Source organism: Sceloporus undulatus, chromosome 1 (genome assembly GCF_019175285.1).
Source record: "Sceloporus undulatus isolate JIND9_A2432 ecotype Alabama chromosome 1, SceUnd_v1.1, whole genome shotgun sequence".
Taxonomy (NCBI): Eukaryota; Metazoa; Chordata; class Lepidosauria; order Squamata; family Phrynosomatidae; genus Sceloporus; species Sceloporus undulatus.
Genome location: NC_056522.1, coordinates 92,555,231 through 92,574,982, shown reverse-complemented (window position 1 = coordinate 92,574,982; position 19,752 = coordinate 92,555,231). Strand labels below are relative to the sequence as shown.

The 19,752-nt window shown below is 40.3% G+C and overlaps 1 protein-coding gene across 6 annotated transcripts in view; it reads right to left on the bottom strand.

Moving 5' to 3' along the window:
* Window positions 1–19,752, bottom strand: part of NHSL1 (NHS like 1) — a 227,626-nt gene that overhangs the window by 70,351 nt on the left and 137,523 nt on the right. For 5 of the 6 annotated variants that reach the window (XM_042447396.1, XM_042447406.1, XM_042447416.1 and 2 more), the window contains exon 2: window positions 3,095–3,247. In XM_042447396.1, the coding sequence (XP_042303330.1) occupies window positions 3,095–3,247 (153 nt within the window). Of the gene's footprint in view, window positions 1–3,094; window positions 3,248–8,534; window positions 8,851–19,752 lie in introns of those variants that run through there. The other variant, XM_042447432.1, reaches the window with a different exon arrangement.

Here is a 19,752-nt window from a genome sequence, read left to right as displayed (position 1 = left end):
TATTTGTTCCCAGACAGGGCAAGCCAGATGTGGGACTTTGTAAGTTGCCTTGGGTTTGATGCCAAGAGAAAGGTGGCATATAAAAAACAATCAAACAAACTACCCAACCAGCATGACCAATAGTCAGGGATTCCAGCTTGCTAGACTCAAATATCTGGACTGCCTCTCTGGTTGAGAACCACTGTTTAAAGACTGACACACCCACAAAAAGAAACTAAGGCCCTCAACAGACGGGCCTTTGCGGCGTCCTTGTTACGTGCTAGTATTGCCTGGTGGGCGGAGCGCCCACATGCCTGGCAACCCTCACATGCAACGAGGGTGGCTCAGCTGCGCAGCACCACCCACACAGCGCGCACAGCTATGACATCGCAGCTGCGTAGTGTCCAAACAGTGCTGCACAGCTGCAACGCCATCAGGGCGTCTTTGCAGGTTTGTTGTGGTGCAGCTGCGCAGCAAAAAGGAGCTGCTTTTTACTGCTCCTTTTTTGCTGTGCAGCAGCGTCGCACAATCTGGTTGCTGCGGCACTGCTGTGCAGCAAAGAGAGGTGCCTCCCTGGTGCCTCTTTCTGGCGGTCTGTACCCCACCTAAAGGAAAAGAGATTCCACTTCAACATTAGGAAGAACTTCCTGATGGTAATACTGTTTGATAGTGGAATACACTGCCTCAGAATGTGGTGGAATGAATCTCCTTCCTTGGAGGTGTTAAGCAGAGGGTGGAGGGCCATATGTCGGAAGCACTCAGATTGTGTTTTCCTGCTTGGCAGGGGGTTATACAGGATGGCCTTTGTGGTCTCTATGATTCTATGAAAAGAAATCTAAATAGTGACAACAAATAATGAAAAAGTAGCAGAACAAAACATACACAAGAGTGTAAGCTTACTTCCATGGGCCACTGCTATGAAAAAGAACCTTCCAAATATTTCAAATACTTTTTAAAACAAATAGCTAAGAATGTTCCACTTTGTCCCATACTTTTTTCTAAGTATTTTGGTTTCATGTTTTATCTTCACAAAACATATCCATTTATGCTGAACTCCCAAATGAGACTCCCAAACTATACCCAGTGCTTTTAAAATGTAGTACAGTATAGCTAGGGTTGCTATAACCTGCCTGTAGGCGGGACTGTCCCAGTTTTGGCGGAACCGGCCCGGTCTCGGTCCAGTTCCACCAATTCAGAGGTTGCGTCCCAGATTTGGCCTTTGCTGCGGGGCGGGCAGCACTCCTCCTACTACTTTTTTGGGAGAGTGCGCGCGGCCGACCTACCTCCTCCTCTCCTCCTCCTCCTCCGCGTGGCCCCGGTGCTGTGGCCGGCGCCAGCTCGTGCTTGCATGCGGGGCCATATAGGGAGCGCTCATCCCCTTCAGGCTCGCTGGCCAATGGCAGAAGGGTGAGGGTGGGGCTATTTCCAGCCCCAGCCCACCATTGGCCAGCCTCAAGAGGGAGGTGGAGCCTCGGAGGAGGAGTGATACTCTGAGCCAGCTGGGGGGAGGGAAAGTGCCCTTTCTTGGCACATAGCGCCAAGGGAGGAGAAAGAAGAGACGGAGGAGGATAAGGAAGAAGTAAGAGGAAGAAGTACAGTGGAACCTCGCCATACGCGGGGGATCCGTTCTGGATCCCGCAGCTGTATGGTGATTTCCGCCTATGCTCGAGCCCCATTGTAAACAATGCGGCTCGTGCACGCGGCGCGGAGGTGCGCGGGGCGCAACGTGCGCGTGCACCCATTCAACTGAATGGACACGCCGCCCTTTCTGCCCCACGCACGCGCCCAGCAGCTTGATGCGTACGCTCAAAGCCGCGCAAAGAAAAGGGCCGCGTATGCGGAGGCCCCACTGTAAGAGGAGGAAGAGGAGGCTGAGGAGGAGGAGGAGATAAGGAAGAGGAGGAGGAGGAAGAAGCATTTATATTAACATTTTTTAAAAATCATCAATTTTTTTTGTGTGTCCTCCATTTAAAAACAAACAATGTGTCCTACATTTGAAAATGTTGTCCTACATTTGTCCCGGTTTGGAGGTCCTGACTTATGGCAACCCTAAGTACAGCAGGCCCTTCCCTTATGGGGGGATCCATTCCAGATCCTCCGCATAAGGGGAAATCCACGTATGCTCCTTAATTGTCATGCAGCTTCTGCATAAGCTGGAAGCCACTTATAGTGTACCCGCGTATGGCACAGGTGCACTGTAATGGGTCCATGAATTAAGTAAGTGATACTGATAGAAAACTAAAGACATTTTTACCAAAAGAGTTTATTTCATTATATTTTGCTTCTCTTCTATTGTAACATCTGTGAATTACTAGATTACATGATGCCTAGTTGATATAATTCTGATTAATATATTTTTAAAAAACTTACTATTCAATATCCAAAGTCTTACAATCTTCCTTTCAACCCTTTTTCTCTAATCCCACACTGAGCTATAATGGAGATACCATGAAAATATTGTTGTGTATATTGTTGCATGTATTACATACCATATATACTCAACTATAAATTGACCTCATGTATAAGTTGAGGTCACATTTTGGGGCCAAAATGATGCATTTTGTTTGACCCGTGGATAGGTCAATGATAAAACTTGGAGGCTCCTACAGTGTGTGCATGTGTGCATATGGCAAGAGAGACTCTCACTGAGGCTTTTTGCTTCTTCGTTTCAGCCAGACGCACGGGCGGAAGAGGACTCTTAAACAACAGCAATATCAATTAATCACTCGGGACTCTTTCTGCTTGGAGCAAGAGAGAAATAAACTGTTCTACCAACTGCATGGGGAAGTCTGAAAGAGATGCTATCACATTACCATAGTGACCCATAAATAAGTCGACCTGGGATTTGGGGTCAATTTTTGAGAATAAATTTTTAGACTTGTAGACTGTACTGTATATATTAAGATTTGTGGAGTTAGCTTTATTTATGCAGATTTAAGTGCTAAAATCAAAATTAGTCTAAACTTTTCTTACTATTGGCCTGGATTGTTTAAGTAACTAAAAATGAGCTAGGAAGCTGTAGGAATACAAAAGCAGATAGAGGTATGGTCTGACTGCTGTGGACAAAATTTATATTACTACTACAGTATATATTATTTGTAATACTGTTTCCTACCTCTTAGTACCGACTTTAAATTCAGCTTGGCTTGGCGGTGCAAATCTTCCACACAGGGTGGTCTTGTAGAGGGTAGAAACACATTTTCCTGCTGATGCCAGGGTGCAGTATAATGGACTGTCCATCTACTCTCTTCATCTAGATTGGACACAGCTGTGAAGAAGACATCAAGACAGAATGCAACGTTGTTATTAAATAAAATTATGGAAGTACTAAAATTAACATAGGCTTGTGAAAAGGAATGGGGAAATATCAACCTTTCTAACAGATTGCTGGCTTTTTAAAAATCAACATCACATTTTTTTTGCCACCATTACTACTTATTACAGGGGGCAAAATTACTAGCATATCAAAAAGGCATCAGATCCCATGTGAACTTGGAAGCTCAGAAGGACCAGCCTTAGTTAGTACTTGGATGGGATACCACCAAGGAATATCAGGTGCTGTAGGCTATATTTCAGAAGAAGGAACTGGGAACACCATCTCAGAGTATTCCTTGCCAAGGAAAATCCAATAAAATTCAATGGGCGATTGATTTAAAGACACACACACACAATTTATTATTAATAAAATTAGTCAAAACACTTTCCTATAGCACAGTACAAATGCGTGAAAAGCAACAATACAACACACACACACACACACATATAAACAATTAGAATGCATAATAATTCACTATTACACATTATATCAAACTTCTGTCTCATCCCAGATGCAAACACTAGTTGAAAGATTCATGTTTTCATATGTTGAAAATAATAATAGAAAGTGTCTAACAGTTTTCTCTGAGTAAGGACTTCCACAACATTGGTACAGCCACCAATGGTTTTCTTCCTGGCCTTTATTGTCTTAAGATCTATAAAAGACAGATCTAAAGAGAAGTTCTACCAGTCAATCTCAGTGAATAGGAAAGAACTTACTATATAACAATATGTTCAGAATGCAGGATCCAGATCATGTAGATGCCTGGAATGGAACTGAAAGCAAACTGGCTGTCAGTCCAAATGACCAAGAATTGAAACAATATGCTCTCTATGGCTCATATGCCCTGAAGATGACACAGAATTCTTTCTGCACAGGTTGCTACATCTCCACTAGGCTGCATAGAATAAACCAATGAGATAATTGTATCTGAGGCTGCACCCACACTGCAGAAATAATCCAGTTTGACACCATGTTAAATGCAATGGCTCAGTGCAACGAAGGCTAAATGTCTCACAGGACTACATTTCCCAGAATTCTACAGCACTGAGCAATGGCTGCTAAACTGGTGTCAACTGGAGTATTTCTGCAGTGTGGATGCAGGCTGAAGTATCTGACAAAATGCAGTCCTAGCTATAAAAGGCACTGTAAGACTATGAAGTGATCCTTCAGTTCATCCTGTACTGTCCTGGACTACATGGTTTTCCTGTCACCAACATATATCATGGTAAAAATCAATTTGAATTTGTGTGGCTTTATCCATCAGAAACAGATTGGAGAGAGGCATGCACCACTAACAAGCCCTTGGATTCAATTTAAAAAATAATTTAAAGAAATATTTTATTCAATTTTTCTTTATAAACAAAAATAAAGAAAATATCAAGTTGGGGGGAAGAGAAAAATACAAGACAAAATAATATGAAAATGAGTATAAAAATAATATAAGGGCAGGTTTATTCAAGTTTAAATTACAGAGATCTAGTTTGAACTCACACCAAGACACCTAGAAAAATAAGAAGATCCTAGCAATTGGCTTGAAGTTTAAAAAAAAAAAGTGAGTGAAGAAAACCTCTCTAGGCATGGCGTTCTTCAACAAGGTGTCACAATGGAAAAGGCTCTATCTCCCATTCTAAACAATCATATTTCTGAAAGTGGAGGTCCACGGAAGGACCTGTAATGTCATCCACATTAGGTGGATAAAATCATACAGGAGGAGTCCACCCTTTAATACCTTCACCTAAAGTGTTTGGGAATTTGTAGGTAAGAACCAGAGCTTTGAATTTCACCTAGAGATGAACTGAAATCTCATGCAGAAGAAACAAAACTAAAGTGATCATGATCAGTAAAAAGTGGTTTCCAGAAGGCCAATCTACTCATAATATTTTGCTCAGACTGAAGCTTCCTAATATTTTTCAGAGGAAGCTCCATGCAGAAAACTTTATAATAACCTGGCCTCTGTGGCAACAGTATACAGTACTAATTATGCCTCAAAATGACCACCTCATCAAGCAATTGTGGAGTAGACTGTCCATATTGTGGTTTCTAAATCCCATTTCTCTGTCTCCATATCATATTTATATAGTAAGAGAAGAACAGAACAGTAGCTTTTCACAGACCAAGAACCGAACAGAAGGAACAGTACTGTTTCTTGAAAAAATGTACTGCCTTTTGCCCACCTACACAACAACATATCATCATAGCATAATTATCTGATATTACTTCTAGAACAGAGATGGGCAATGAATATGTTGGTGGACTGCAATCCACATCAATCCTATCCACAATAGCTAGTGGTGAGATTATAGTCCAACATCTTCTGGAGCAGTGGTTCCCAACCTTTCTCTGGCCGCGACCCGCGCGCATCCGGAAGCTCTGCCCCTTCTTCCAGCCAGCAGCCTCCCTAATTGGCTGGGAGGCCAGGAAGGGGTGGGACTTCCAACTGTGGCTGTGCGGTGATAAGAGCAGGCCAAAGGAGACCTTGCAGCCCTGGAGGAGGAGGAGAATGGGCGAGCCCAACCAGACGACGACCCCTGTGAAAGGGTCATTCAACCCCCAAAGGAGTTGTGATCCACAGGTTGGGAATCACTGTTCTGGAGCATCATACACTGTTTCAAAGGGCTTTGCCACCACTGATGGGTCTTAAAACACTTCCACACACATGCACCTCAATTCTCAACTGATGATTTATGGGAGTTTAGCAAGCAATGACTCAAATGTATGTTTCACAGAAAAGTACCAACCAGGTAGGGGAGTGAAGCCATTGACCCCAATAAATATTCTGTCCCCCCCCCCCACAAAATTTTCTTTCAATCATTAAATTTCTAACATTGCGGAGAGTGAGACACTGAAAATCATTCAGAACTCTAATATCTGCTGTGTTTAGATTCCCTTGGGAACACTATTGGTCCCTTTTGTTTGGAATCTTAAACAGTATTTCTAAATGCTCAACTTAAGTTTTAAATTACTGCAATGCAAGAAATATGTCGACTGAAGGAAAATTTCATTATGTGTATGGGGGATTCTTACCGAGGCAGCGTCCTCATTTTACCTACAATGCAGTTACACCCTAGGAGGTTATTTCACTGCATAAACAGCCACACACTACGGTGTTGTGTGTGACCCAGCCTTCATGAGTTTACTTACACCAGTGTGCCATCATAATTAGCAGCAGACCACATTGTAATCTTTTTCAAAATCCCAACTGTCACATCCCTCTTTATGCACATAATATTATAATCAACATTTCATTTTCAAAGTGTATGTTAAATAATCAATGAGTTAAATGAAAATAGAGATCTGTTTATGATATTTCTTCATGCATTTTATCTCCTTCTGTAGTAGCAAAACATGTGATTAGTTCAACAGAGAAGAGAGAGATCAGGCTCACTGTTTAATTCCCCAGGCATAATTTGGCCTTCAGCTGACATGCTATTCTCTCTCCTTTTAGTTCTTCAAAACAGAACAAAGCAAAAATCCTACACCTGTGCTTCCCCTCTCCAAAACACCTGTTATTCTTACATGAACTCAACCATAGCCTCACTCAACCACAACCTCATTGACCTGTATTTGAATGTCCATAACAATTTGGTGCTCAGTATGAGTGACCATCATCTAGTGGTTTGAGCAATAGATTACAACTCTGGAGACTCAAGTTCAAACCCCTGCTCATGAAAACCCACTGAGTGACCTTGGATAAGTCATACTCAGAGGAAGGCAAAGGCAAACCCTCTCTGAATAAATCTTGCCGAAAAAGCCCCATGATAGGGGTTGCCTAAGTTGGAAATGACTTGAGGGCACCATAACAACAACAGAGACCATGCTTCTTCAGTGGTCACATGAAAACAGATTTTTCAGCATTATTCTTTTGATCTTCTCAAAGCTGTTCCACCTTTGTGATGTCCTTACTGCTCAAAACCATAACCTTTCCGAAAGAGATCACATGAGCAAAACCTTAACCAGAGAACACTTCTTCACATGAGGTATGTCCCTTTATTGCCTATTATATTGCTCATATGGTAACAGCATAAATCACTGGAAACCTATTATACTTTAGAACCAATATATGCTTTGAAAGATACGCAGGTGAATGTGAAAACCTTTTATACTGCTGGGGGAATAGAGGGAGGGAACACATCAAACAAACCAGTCTTATTATTTATGCCTGCTATAGATATTCTTAATCAAATTAATCATTATTTATAGAAATGCTGCATGACATTATGTACAAGACCCTTTTACCTGTGGTTCTATGATTCCTGTATTCACATATGACTATAATACAATTATCCTTGAGTTCTTCAAGCATGTCATGTTTATAATGGTTCAGCAGGATGTGCTTGAGCAACTCTAAAGTCACCTACATTCATTATGTGGGATATGATCAGGAACACCTCATGCATCAAGGCAGATAATTGTGACACAATACATGGCTAACTTCTTTCTCCTTCCTAACCAGAGGTCAATGCCCAAAGATAGTGAAAAAGAGAGTGCATTGACTACTTGATCTTATCAATTACTCTCAGTCTTACAAAAAATAAAAATTTTATTAAACAACTGTCAGGAAGAAAACAACTTACAAAGATAAAAAGCACACTGGATGTAATAATATTACCGTGGTCACATTGCTCTAATCTTGCTGTACCAAGATACATTTTAAACTAAACGCAGAGTACCTTTGTTTAAAGGGTATGCATGCACAGCACTATTCTGTTAAGATCACATTAGTTTACTATTCTGAACAAAGGCTGCTTGAGAATCCATGCTGGACAGAAATCATCCAATTGGATAGTACACATTTGTTCCATAGCAATAAAGAAAAGGATTCAGACTGAGCTTTTTGCTTGTTGCTGTCTCTGAAGGTCCACAGGTGCAGCTGAGGGCTCAACTATATTTTAGGTGGGTGACGATCTTTTCTGCCTGAGCCATTTTGAATAAACTAAAGCTTTCAGAGCTATTATCATTTTACTGCATGCAAAAGGGGCGCTACTTTTCCAAGGATGACTCAAGAGAAAATGAACAGGCTGTGACTTAAAAAGTTACTACTGCTACTTCTTCTATAACAATGACAGGTGCTTATTATACCACTTTCTATAAAACAGGGTTTATGCATGACAACGGAATGACAAACTAAATATGGTCTGCATGTAGCAAAAACAAAAAATCTAATTAAGAATTTCTAACATTACATTTAGCCTTTCTGCAAACAATCTAAACAGACTGGAAAGCCATGTTTACTTACTCTTTTTCTTGAAAAACTTGATTAAGGATTTAAGCTTTGTATTGATAAGGACCACCATTTCCGAGTAGCCTATCTCTCTCTGCCTGCTGCAGTTTAGATTCCATAGAATGTAAGAGTATCATGCAGGAAACTAATTTCCAGAGCTTCCCAATAGTTGTTGCAAACTTTTTGCATGCTCCTGCCACCTCTCCCTCCTTCCTTTCTTCTGTAAGGGCAAGCTCAAAGTTACCAGGAACCTCCTACCAATTAGGAACCATTAACAATCCTTGAACGTGAAAGCTCCCATCTGAAACATAATGCGGGTGCCTGCAACAGCCAGTTACAACATGGATGGGGGGAGAGGGGGGAGAGCCAATCTTTGTTCATGTTAGCATGGAAGCAAGATGGAGATTTCTGCTTGAATGCTCATTCATAGCAGTCTCTCACGCTCCCCCTCCCTTTTAGGAAATCAACAGTTCCCCTTCCCTCTCCAGGTTACACTTAGCCAAGATGGGCAACTGTAAGTAATTTCCCTTGGCACTGTTCTAATAGGATCTTCAAAACCTTTTACAGGGCAAAAGAAGAGGTGGATGCTTTCTTAGGTTTTGCATCTCCCTAGCTCATTGCAACTATACAGAATTTGAACTTCCTGGGACAGTATTTTCAACTATTGTTTCCCAAATCAGCCCTCTCCTTCTTGTTCCTAAGTCAGCCTTTATACTCAGCAGGGTTCTGGCTCCACCAAAGAATCTGCATGGAGCTGTGAAGATGTGGAGCTTTTCTACACAAATCAGGAAGACTTTTCTGTTCCCATCACTCTTAATCTTTTCATTTTAATTGTTTCTCACATTTAGGGGGGTTACAACACATTACCTTGCCTTCAGATCATAAGGCTCCCCACCCATCCCATCAACCAGCAGTTTAGTGACAAACAAGTAATATATCACACTCCATCTTTCCGTTTGTTCACTCATACACTTTATTAAAGCCAAAAAAATTACAAGCAGTAAAATGAACAAACATATACATTATGTGAGAAATTTATAAATAATTCAATCTGTTTTGTGCAATAGCACAAGAGATTTTGAAATTAAAACACCATCTCTTTTTCTTCCAGTTAGACATTATTCACTATTCTTTTTTGGGGCGGGGGAGGGGGCGGGGGTGGATGTTAACCACAGCATCAATGTGCTCAGCAGGGCATGCTTGCAGCACAATGCTGAAGCTCAAAAAGTCAGTCCTCCTTTCAAAGGGAAGCCAAGCAATGTCTTGGCTTGTCATTGAAAGAAATTCGCATTTCCCCAAAGAAACACCAACAGCAGGGGGCATCCCCCCATTCTTTCTAAAATGGGTCACATACATTCCAATCTTTTGGGTAGCACATTCAGAAGCAGATGATTCTTGAGAAACATTCCCTCCCTGGTTGGATTATCCAGCAGCCTCAAGTACACAGACTTTTGCTATAAGGTAACTCCTGGGGAGGAGGGAGATTACAACTTATAGAGTTGGAAGAGACTGCAAGGGCCATCCATTCAACCCCCCTGCCATGCAGGAAATCTAAATGAAAGCATCCCCTACAGATGGCCATCCAGCCTCTGTTTAAAGACCTCCAAGGAGGGAGATTCCACTACACTCCGAGGGCGTTTGTTCCACTGTCGAACAGCCCTTACTGCCAGGAAGTTCATCCTAATGTTGAGGTGGAATCTCTTTTCCTGTACAGTGCGTCTGCGTTATACGTGGCTTTGAGCATATGCTCAAAGCCGTGTGGGGCGGCACGTCCCATTCACATGAATGGGGCATGCTGCTGTGGTGTGTGCTCCGCGTGCCGCAGGCACAAGACCCATTCGTTTGAATGGGGCTTGAGCATGCACGTATTTGCTCTTACGCCCGGGGGGGGGGGGCAGAATGGATCCTCTGCGTAAGAGAAGGGCGGAATGTACTTTGCATCCATTGCTCCGGGTCTTAATCTCTGGAGCAGCAGAAAACAAGCTAACTCTGACATCCCTTCAAGTATTTAAACTGGGCTATCATATCACCTCTTAACCTTCTCTTCTCTAGGCTAAACATCCTCAGCTCCCTAAGTCGTTCAACTGCGACCCTACCTCAATTGAACTGGAAGCTGTAGTACATGCTCTGGTAATCTCTTGTCTTGACTTCTGCAGTGCACTCTACATGGGGCTACCCTTGTAACAAGTTCTGAAGCTTCAACTAGTGCAAAATGCGGCAGCCAGGTTGGTCACTAGCTCTTCGAGACTTGACTGCATAACACCGATTTTGAAAGATCTACATTGGCTCCCAATTAGCTTCTGGGCACAATACAAGGTTTTAAAGCCCTACATGGCTTGGGTCCGGGTTACTTATGGGAACGCATCTCCTTATACAATCCACCCTGCACTCTTAGAACAAATGGGAAGGATTTGTTGGAGATACCATCATCCAAACATGTTTCTACTTCCCTAAAGGCATTTAGCGTAGCTGCCCCCAGACTTTGGAATGGACTCCCAGAGGAGACCTGCCTTATTACATCTTTAGAAATCTTTAAGAAGGCGGTAAAGACAGAACTCTTCCGCCCTGCTTATTTTCCTGTCTGCCTATGAAGATCACTAGTATGGAACGAGACCAGCTGACACTTTGATTGACTGATGCTACTGTTTTTAGATTCTTATGTTTTTATTTTTTACTGTGCTTTTAATGGTGCTGTAATTTTAACTTTGTAATTTTAACCTTGCTGTGATCCTGCTTCGATCCACTGGGAGATTCGGGAAGATAGAAATGATGATGATGATGATGATGATGATGATGATGATGATGATGGGTATGATTTCCAGACCCTTCACCATTTTAGTTGCCCTCCTTTGGACATGCTCCAGTTTCTCAATATCTTTTTAAATTGTGGTGCCCAGAACTGGACACAATATTCCAGGTGGGGCCTGACCAGAGCAGAATGCAATGGCACTATTACTTCCCTTGATCTAGACACTATACTTCTATTGATGCAGCCTAAAATCACATTGGCCTTGTTAGCTGCTGCATCACATTGTTGGCTCATGCTCAATTTGTGGTCTACTTGGACTCCCAGATCCCTTTCACATGTAGTTTCATTCAGCCCGGTGTCCCCCATGCTATATCTGTGCATTTTATTTTTCCGCCCTAAGTGCAGTACTTTACATTTCTGTACGTTGAAATTCATTTCATTAGCTTTGGCCCAGCTTTATAATCTATTAAGGTCATTTTGAATATTGATCCTGTCCTCTGGGGTATTAGCTACTCCTCCTAATTTGGTGTCATCTGCAAATTTGATAGGTTTACCCCCAATTCTGTCATCCAAGTCATTGATAAAGATGTTGAATAGCACTGGGCCCAGGACAGAGCCCTGCGGGACCCCATTGGTCATTTCTCTCCAGGATGAAAAGGAGCCATTGTTGAGCACCCTTTGGGTTCAGCCAGTCAACCAATTACAAATCCACTTAACAGTTGCCTTGTCTAGCCCACATTCCACTAGTTTGTTTGCAAGAATGTCATGGAGAACCTTGTCAAAGGCCTTACTGAAATCAAGATATACTATATCCACAGCATTCCCTTCATCTAACAAGGTGGTAACTTTATCAAAGAATGAAATAAGATTTGTCTGGCATGACTTCTTTCTCTGAAACCCATGTTGACTTTTTGTGATTATGGCATTCCTTTCTAGATCACAGACTCTCTTTTTAATGATCTGCTCCAGAATCTTTCCTGGTATTGATGATAGATATAATTGAACTATTTAAAAATAAAAAAGATAGAGGATTGGCTATAATATTGATAGATATGGAAAAAGCATTCGATAAGGTAAATTGGAATATAATATTTGAAATTTTAAAAAAGATAGGAATCAAAGACAGATTTCTAAATTGGATAAAATCTATATATAAAAATCAAGAAGCGTATTTAATTATAAATGGAGAAAGAACAAAACCAGTAAATATTAAACAAGGTACAAGACAAAGTTGTCCTTTATCCCCTTTGTTATTTATAATGGTTAGAGAAATATTAATTAGGAAGATAGAACAAAACAAAGAAATTCAGGGAGTTAACAATAAAGGAACCCAAATCAAAACACTAGCATTTGCTGATGATCTAGTCTTTTTTCTGGAAGATCCATTGTTAAGTATTAGAGAACTACAAAATGAACTTAAGGAATTTGAAAAAATATCAGGACTAAAAGTTAATGAGAATAAAACAAATATTTTAACCATAAATTTAAGAAAAATTCTTCATGGACCTGGAAAAGGCATTTGATAATGTTAGCTGGGAAACATTGAAGACACTGTTGGACAGGGTAAAGGTGGAGGATAGCTTTGGTAAATGGGTACAAGAAATTTATTGCAAACAACATGCCCAACTTATTGTAAATCAAGGTAAATCAGAATCATTTCAAATCTCTAAGGGCACAAGACAGGGGTGTCCCTTGTCCCCCCTGCTTTTTATCCTTGTTTTATAATAGGGCCAGGATTGAAAAAAATATAAAGGGCTTGAAAATTAAAAAATATGAATACAAGATGCGTCTGTATGCAGACGATATCGTTTATATTTTGGAAGACCCAATCTTTAGTATTAAAAATGTTATTCAAATTTTGGAAGAATTTCAAGAAATATCTGGCCTTAAGGTCAACAAAGAAAAAGCGGTAATGCTAACGAAAAATATGAGTAATGAGGAAAAGGTCACTCTTGTAGAAGAAAGTGGTTTCAAACTAGAAAACAAAGTAAAATACTTAGGTATTACTTTAACAAACAAAAATGTGGATATATTTCATAATAATTATGAGAAAGTCTGGGCAGAGGTGAAAAAAGACTTAGGAAAATGGGGAAAATTCCAACTCTCACTTCTTGGTAAAATTTCAGTTATTCAGATGAATATCCTTCCCAGAATGTTATTTTTATTTCAAACAGTTCCGATTCTACACTCATTCAAACCTCTAGAAAATTGGCAAAAAGAAATCTTAAAATTTGTGTGGGACAAGAAAAAAGCTAGAACTAAGATAATGTATGATGAAAAAAAAACGGGGAGGCCTGGGTCTGCCAAATCTCAAAACATATTATATGGCAACCGTCATGGTTTGGCTGAAGGAATGGTTGTTGTTAGATGATGACAAATTATTAGCTCTTGAGGGATTTAATATGAGATTTGGGTTCCACGGTTATCTATTTTATGACAAAAAGAAAGTCCATAAAAACTGTGTAAATCATGTAATTTGCAGAACGTTATTATACGTATGGGAAAAATTGAAACCTCGTTTATGTTATCGGATCCCCCAAATCTGCTCACCACACAAAGCTTTCTTTGGAAAAGAAAGCATTCCAAAGCTTAAATGGTTGAGATATAAAGATTTAATTAAATCAAATATGGAGGCAGAAGAACTTAAATCTCAAGAGGAGTTGAGGCAAACTGAGATTGAATGTCATTGGTATCTTTACAGGCAGCTTAGGGAAAGATGGAAGCTTGATAGAAAGATGACTGGAATCAATAAGAATATTACAGAATGGGAAGAGATAATAAATAAGGGGAAAAGAAATTTGATAACAAGGTACTATAAATTGTTATTGACTTGGGAAACAGAAGAAGAGATAATAAGAGAAAGCATGGTACGCTGGGCTCAAAATATGGGCAAGAACCTAGAATATGCGAAATGGGTAAATGTATGGAAATCCATGAAATATACTGTTAACCAAGATTTGAAAGAAAACATTTATAAAATGACCTATAGACGGCACTTATCGCCACAAAAAATAGCATTTATGTATAAAAACAGTAGCCCACTCGGTTGGAGATGTGAAAATAAGGTTGGAACATATTTTCATATGTGGTGGTCGTGTAGGAAGGCAAAAGAATATTGGTTAAAAATACGTAAGGTAATTAATGGAGACCTAAAGATACAAATCGCTTTTCAACCTGAAATTTTTCTGTTAGGAATGGTAGATGTAGAACTGGAGAGGTTATGTGGTAAACTAATATTTAACTTGTTGACGTGCAAGAATTGTTTTCGCCAAATCTTGGAAATGTAAACAGATTCCTTCAATAGAACAATGGCTGATCAAACTACTGGAAGTTGAGGAAATGGATAAAATGACATCCTGGATGAAGGACAAGAATGAAGAACAAGCAAAAAAAGACTGGGAGATTTTCTATGTTTATATAAGAAAAGAATGGAAAAACATTTACTTAGGATAAGCAACGGAATAAAATTGGATTATTAATCTAAAGGAAATAATAGATATAAGGTAAATTGGGTTATGGCAAGATCATAATAATGAGTTAGACATGTTAAAAGAACTCATCAAGTTATTAAGATTTGAAGGCTAAGCATGGTCTCAAAAATTAAATAAATATATTTCAAACTTAAAGAACAAGAATAAGAAATATAGATGGAGGATTTACGAGACCAATAGAAGCGGAAGGATAAGATTAGATATAACAACAAAAGATAGAACCGAGATATAAAGTTTAGGTAATTGAGAAACCAAGTAGTAGGAAGTGAACTTGATGTTATATGTATTTTAGTATATATTGTTGGAGAGACTACATTTTATGTTTGGTGTCAACTAAAAAAGCTTTTAAAAGGATATCTTGATAAATTACTCACTTAAAAAAGTAATCAAATTAATAGAAGAAAATACGAAACAGACGTATTGTGAACAAAGAAAAGGAAAAAGAGCAGATTCGGCTAATATTGTTCATAGTATTGTTTAAGATATGCTAGCATTATATGTAATGTAAGTATTATATGAAAACTGACACCAGTTGTTATTGTATGTACGTATATTGTGTTATATGGGTAATGTGTATATGTATATGGTGGGTCACATGGTGTAATGTAAGGTATTGTAAGTCAAGTGTAAAAAAATTAAAAATTAATTTAAAAAAAAGGATTGGGCCAGATCCTGGCAGACCGGATATGGGTCCAGTGGATCCAACCCCATCCTAGAGTAAAAGGGCCTTAAAGCAGGTCTAAATGAAACTCTATGGCAAATTCTCTGAAACTCTATGGCAAATCCTAGGGAGACCAAAGGCCTGCACATCTCTTACCTTACTCCTCTGTTGCGGCTAGTAAAAACTCCCCATCACCTCCTCTGATGTCAAAATAGGGCACTTGGCTGTACCCACATGACCAGGTGCCCTGTTTTGACATCAGAGATTATGATGGGGAGGGGGGGCTCCTCACTAGTCACACTACAGGAATAAAGTAATGTATGTGTGATGGTAGCAGGTCCATAGTGCAGGGAACATTCCAGATTGAGTACCAATCCAGGAAAGCACAGGCTTGGCCAATTCTTTCCTGGTCTGTCAGCTCAGCCCCTTCACAGAGCTTTAAATATTGCAGGGAGATACAGGGGTACCCCGGGTTACGAAATTAATTCGTTCCGCCGCCGCTTTCGTAACCCGGAATACTTCGTAAGGCGAAAAAGCCATAGGTGCTAATGGGGAAAAGCCGCGATTTCGTGTGAAATAGCGCCGAAAAGCACCAAAAATTTTTTCGTAACCCGAAATAACCTTCGTAACCCGGAACAGTTTTTTTTGAATGGATTTTTTTCGTAACCCGGAAATTTCGTAAGGCGGCGCATTCGTATCCCGGGGTACCAGTGTAGATCAAGTTTGTTTGCTTTTTTTAAAAAAGCCTCTCACTTGCAGAAGTTATTCTGCTTCATGAAGGGCTGTGAGCATAGGCAATGAAGACACAACACAGGGGAGGGACTGTGTGCTTGCTTTCCCTTCATGAGACTGCAACCCTGGGTGGGGGAAACTGAAAAATGGTTTAGTTATACTCTAGGAGATCTGGTGAGAATCAGAATAGAAGTGTGCAAGGGCTTAAGAGAAGGAAGGTCTGCCTGTTTTCTCATCTGGCTGTGCACAAAAGAGCCAACCATAGGCAGCTGTTCCAATGTAATGTGCCAGGATGGAGCTGCAGAGGAAGACAAACAATGGGGCAAGTGAAATAAACATGCCCATTGAATCTCATTTCTCCGAAATGAATTGTTTTGAGATGAAGCAGCAGTTGAGGTGAAGTGCTTTTACAATTCTCTGAAGATGCCAGCCACAGATGCTGGTGAAACATCAGGAAGAAACTCTGCTAGAACATGGCCACATAGCCCAAAAAACCCACAAAAAACTACGCTTTTACAATACTTAGGAAATAATATTTTTAATATACAGTTGTATAGATGTTGTCACTACCAAGTTACTTCATAGGCAATTTTTCATATTTCCAATGAACTGAACCTACCAAAAAAATAAACACTTCATTCCTATTTTTCTTTAATGTTCTCAGTAGAAAAATCAACACTGATATCTTAATTATTTTCATATGCTGCATCTACCTGAAATACAGTATCTGAAGAGGCACATAGTGATTAGTCTATTGCTTGAAGTACATGCTCTACCCATCCCCCGCCCATCATTTTGTCCTATCTGAGCATAAATTTCCAGTTGACCTGTTCCCTGACTGTCCTCTGGGATAGTAGTCCAGACAGTCATGATCACATAAAAGAGTTTTATCTATCAAACAATGAGAAGCACTTCTTCCCACCACCGCCCCTTATGATAGGAAAAATCTGCAAATATCATTCTTGTGGTCCATAAAGACTTCCAAAACAGTATGAATTGATGGCTGCTGATTCATCAGATTTTGGGTCTTTTTTAAAAAATACTGATTTGGAAATATTCACATTATATTATATAAGGCATTACAATTATTAGCAGGGCATATGAGTGTTGGACTGTGACTCTGGAAACCAGGGTTCAAATCCCAGATACGCCATGGAAATCCACTAGGTGACCTTGGGCAAGTCACACTCTTTCAGTCTCAAAGAATGGCAAAGGCAAACCCCCTCTGAACAATCATTTGCACAAAAATGATCTATTAAATATTGCCAATTAATTATATTGACTAGAAAACCCTGGAATAGGTTCACCTTAGGCTCACTGCAAGTCAGAAATGACTTGAAGGCACACAACTATAACAACAACAAATTACAAGGCAATATTGCAGAAAGGATGTATGGTGCAAACACTAACTAAACATTATTTATAATTTATTCTTCACTAATCAAACAGTACATTCCCACTAATTCTGAAAATGAAATTTCATTTAGTTAATTAATTGAACTTATCCTACTTACAACATTGCTAGGGACCACCTTATGCTCTCATCAATATGCTGGAGTTATTTGTTCAGCTAAAGCTCAAACAATATAGAAACACACCAAATATGAAAGAAAGCAAACCCCAGAAGTCTAAAAAATAAGTGTATAAAACAAAGACACTATTACTGGAAATTTCACAGCATACCTTTCCATAACCAATCAACCTCTGCAACAGAAAAAGACAAATAAAAAGTCTCAGCCACAGATGGAAGGTGTGTGACAGATCAGGGACTGAGGGATGTATACCACCATAGTGTGGCTGTGGCTCCTGCCTGCCTGCCAAAGAATCCCCACCTGGTCTGATATTTTGCTCAGAGGTATCCTCATATGCCTTAATGGGATAGCGGGGGCCATGCCTCTAGAGTGACTAACCAGCCCAATGTATGACTTTAAAGAAAGACCTCCCTCAGCGCAAAGTACTGAGTACAAGCTCTGGAGAGCCCGTGCAAGTTTCAAGTATTGCAGAAAAGCCAACATATGCCTGACAGTGAAGCATGCCATGAGTACACAGTGGCAAAGTGATTGGTGGGGCTTTTCTGTGCAAAATACCTCCCAAGAAAGCACCTGGTATGGTTATCTTGAAATTCTGATGTCTTGCACAGAGTGGTCTTTACTGAGTTGGCAAATATCCCACAGTGCTCCACTACAAGAAACTCTCCAAAAGAAGTACTGGGTAAAATCATCCCCACTGCTGTTGCACACATTCTCCCACCCCCCAAAAGGGCAGAAGAACAGCTTGGGTGGGGGCAGTGACAAAGACTCTTTCTCAGGCAGCATAACTAACATCTCGTCTTGGCCCTGCTCTGAATCACTGGTCAGTGTGAAAGATGCACCAGTGCAGTGCAGTAAATTAGGCATGTGAAGACCTAGATATAAATTCCCCACTTGGTTCAGAAATTAACTGGATGACATTGGGACAGTCATTAGCTCTCAGCCTAATGTGCCTCACAGGGTAGTTGCAAGACTAGTAACAGGGATGGAACTATGTACAGTACCCTAATCTTCCCACATTTATCAGAATTTTGGATTGGGCAGCACATCAGAAAGGTTTTAAATAAGATTTAGTGTATAGGTTCAAGGCCTTAAGAAAGTAACCTTTCTGGCCAATAATTTAAATTTTTCCAGGTGTGCTGTGTGATAAGCTCCTGCATCTAAACACGTTGTGATTTGTAGACCGAGAAGCTATTGCACAGAAATGAAACGAAGTTTGCAGCCTGGGAACTGTTCCACTGAAGCCTGGTCCTGAGCAGACAGTCATATTTAGCTGTGCTTTGCATACTTGCCTTTGAAATGTTCAGAACAGTAAAAATTGTGCTGGCTCCACCCTGTTCCATTAGCCTACTAAGAGAATACGGTCTTAAGACTTTTGCCAACTTGGAATTCTATACTGTACTAATAAAATCATCCTCACTCTTGTTTTAAAGTATAAGGATAGCTCGCCAGAGGGAAATTTATTTGCTCTATGTATGCTGGTCCCAAATCAGTGTTTCCAAGAGAAAAATACATTTAGAGTGCCATAAGTCAGAAGACACAACTATAACAAACACAGTGAGATGCTGCCCTAAGCCCGAAATGTTGCCAATGAGCTCCCACAAGCAGGAACATTTTACTGCCACCTGTGCATTTATGTTCAAAGATTTTATATTCAGAAAATCTTATAAAACAAAAGAGATATCTCATTTTGGGCCTGATCCAGGCAAGCACTGAAACCTTTTTTCAGGTCTAGGGTATTCACTAATTTTACAGCTTCTCAAAGAGAAGTCTTTAGAAGCTATGTTTGGTTAGTTCTGTGGAGGGAGGGAGGGAGGGAGGGAGGGAGGGAGGGAGGGAGGGAAGGTAAAAAAAATGTTTTAATATCAGAGATATTAAAGCCCTCCCTCCAGTTCATCTGCCTTGGTCCAGGCCTTGGAGGTAGAGAGGAACTGCTGGACCTCATCCCCTTTCCTTCCACCACTCCCTTCTCCTTCTGTGTCATGTCTTTTTAGATTGTAAGCCCGAGGGCAGGGAACCGTCTAACTAAAAAGATTGTATGTACAGCGCTGTGTAAATTTACAGCGCTTCA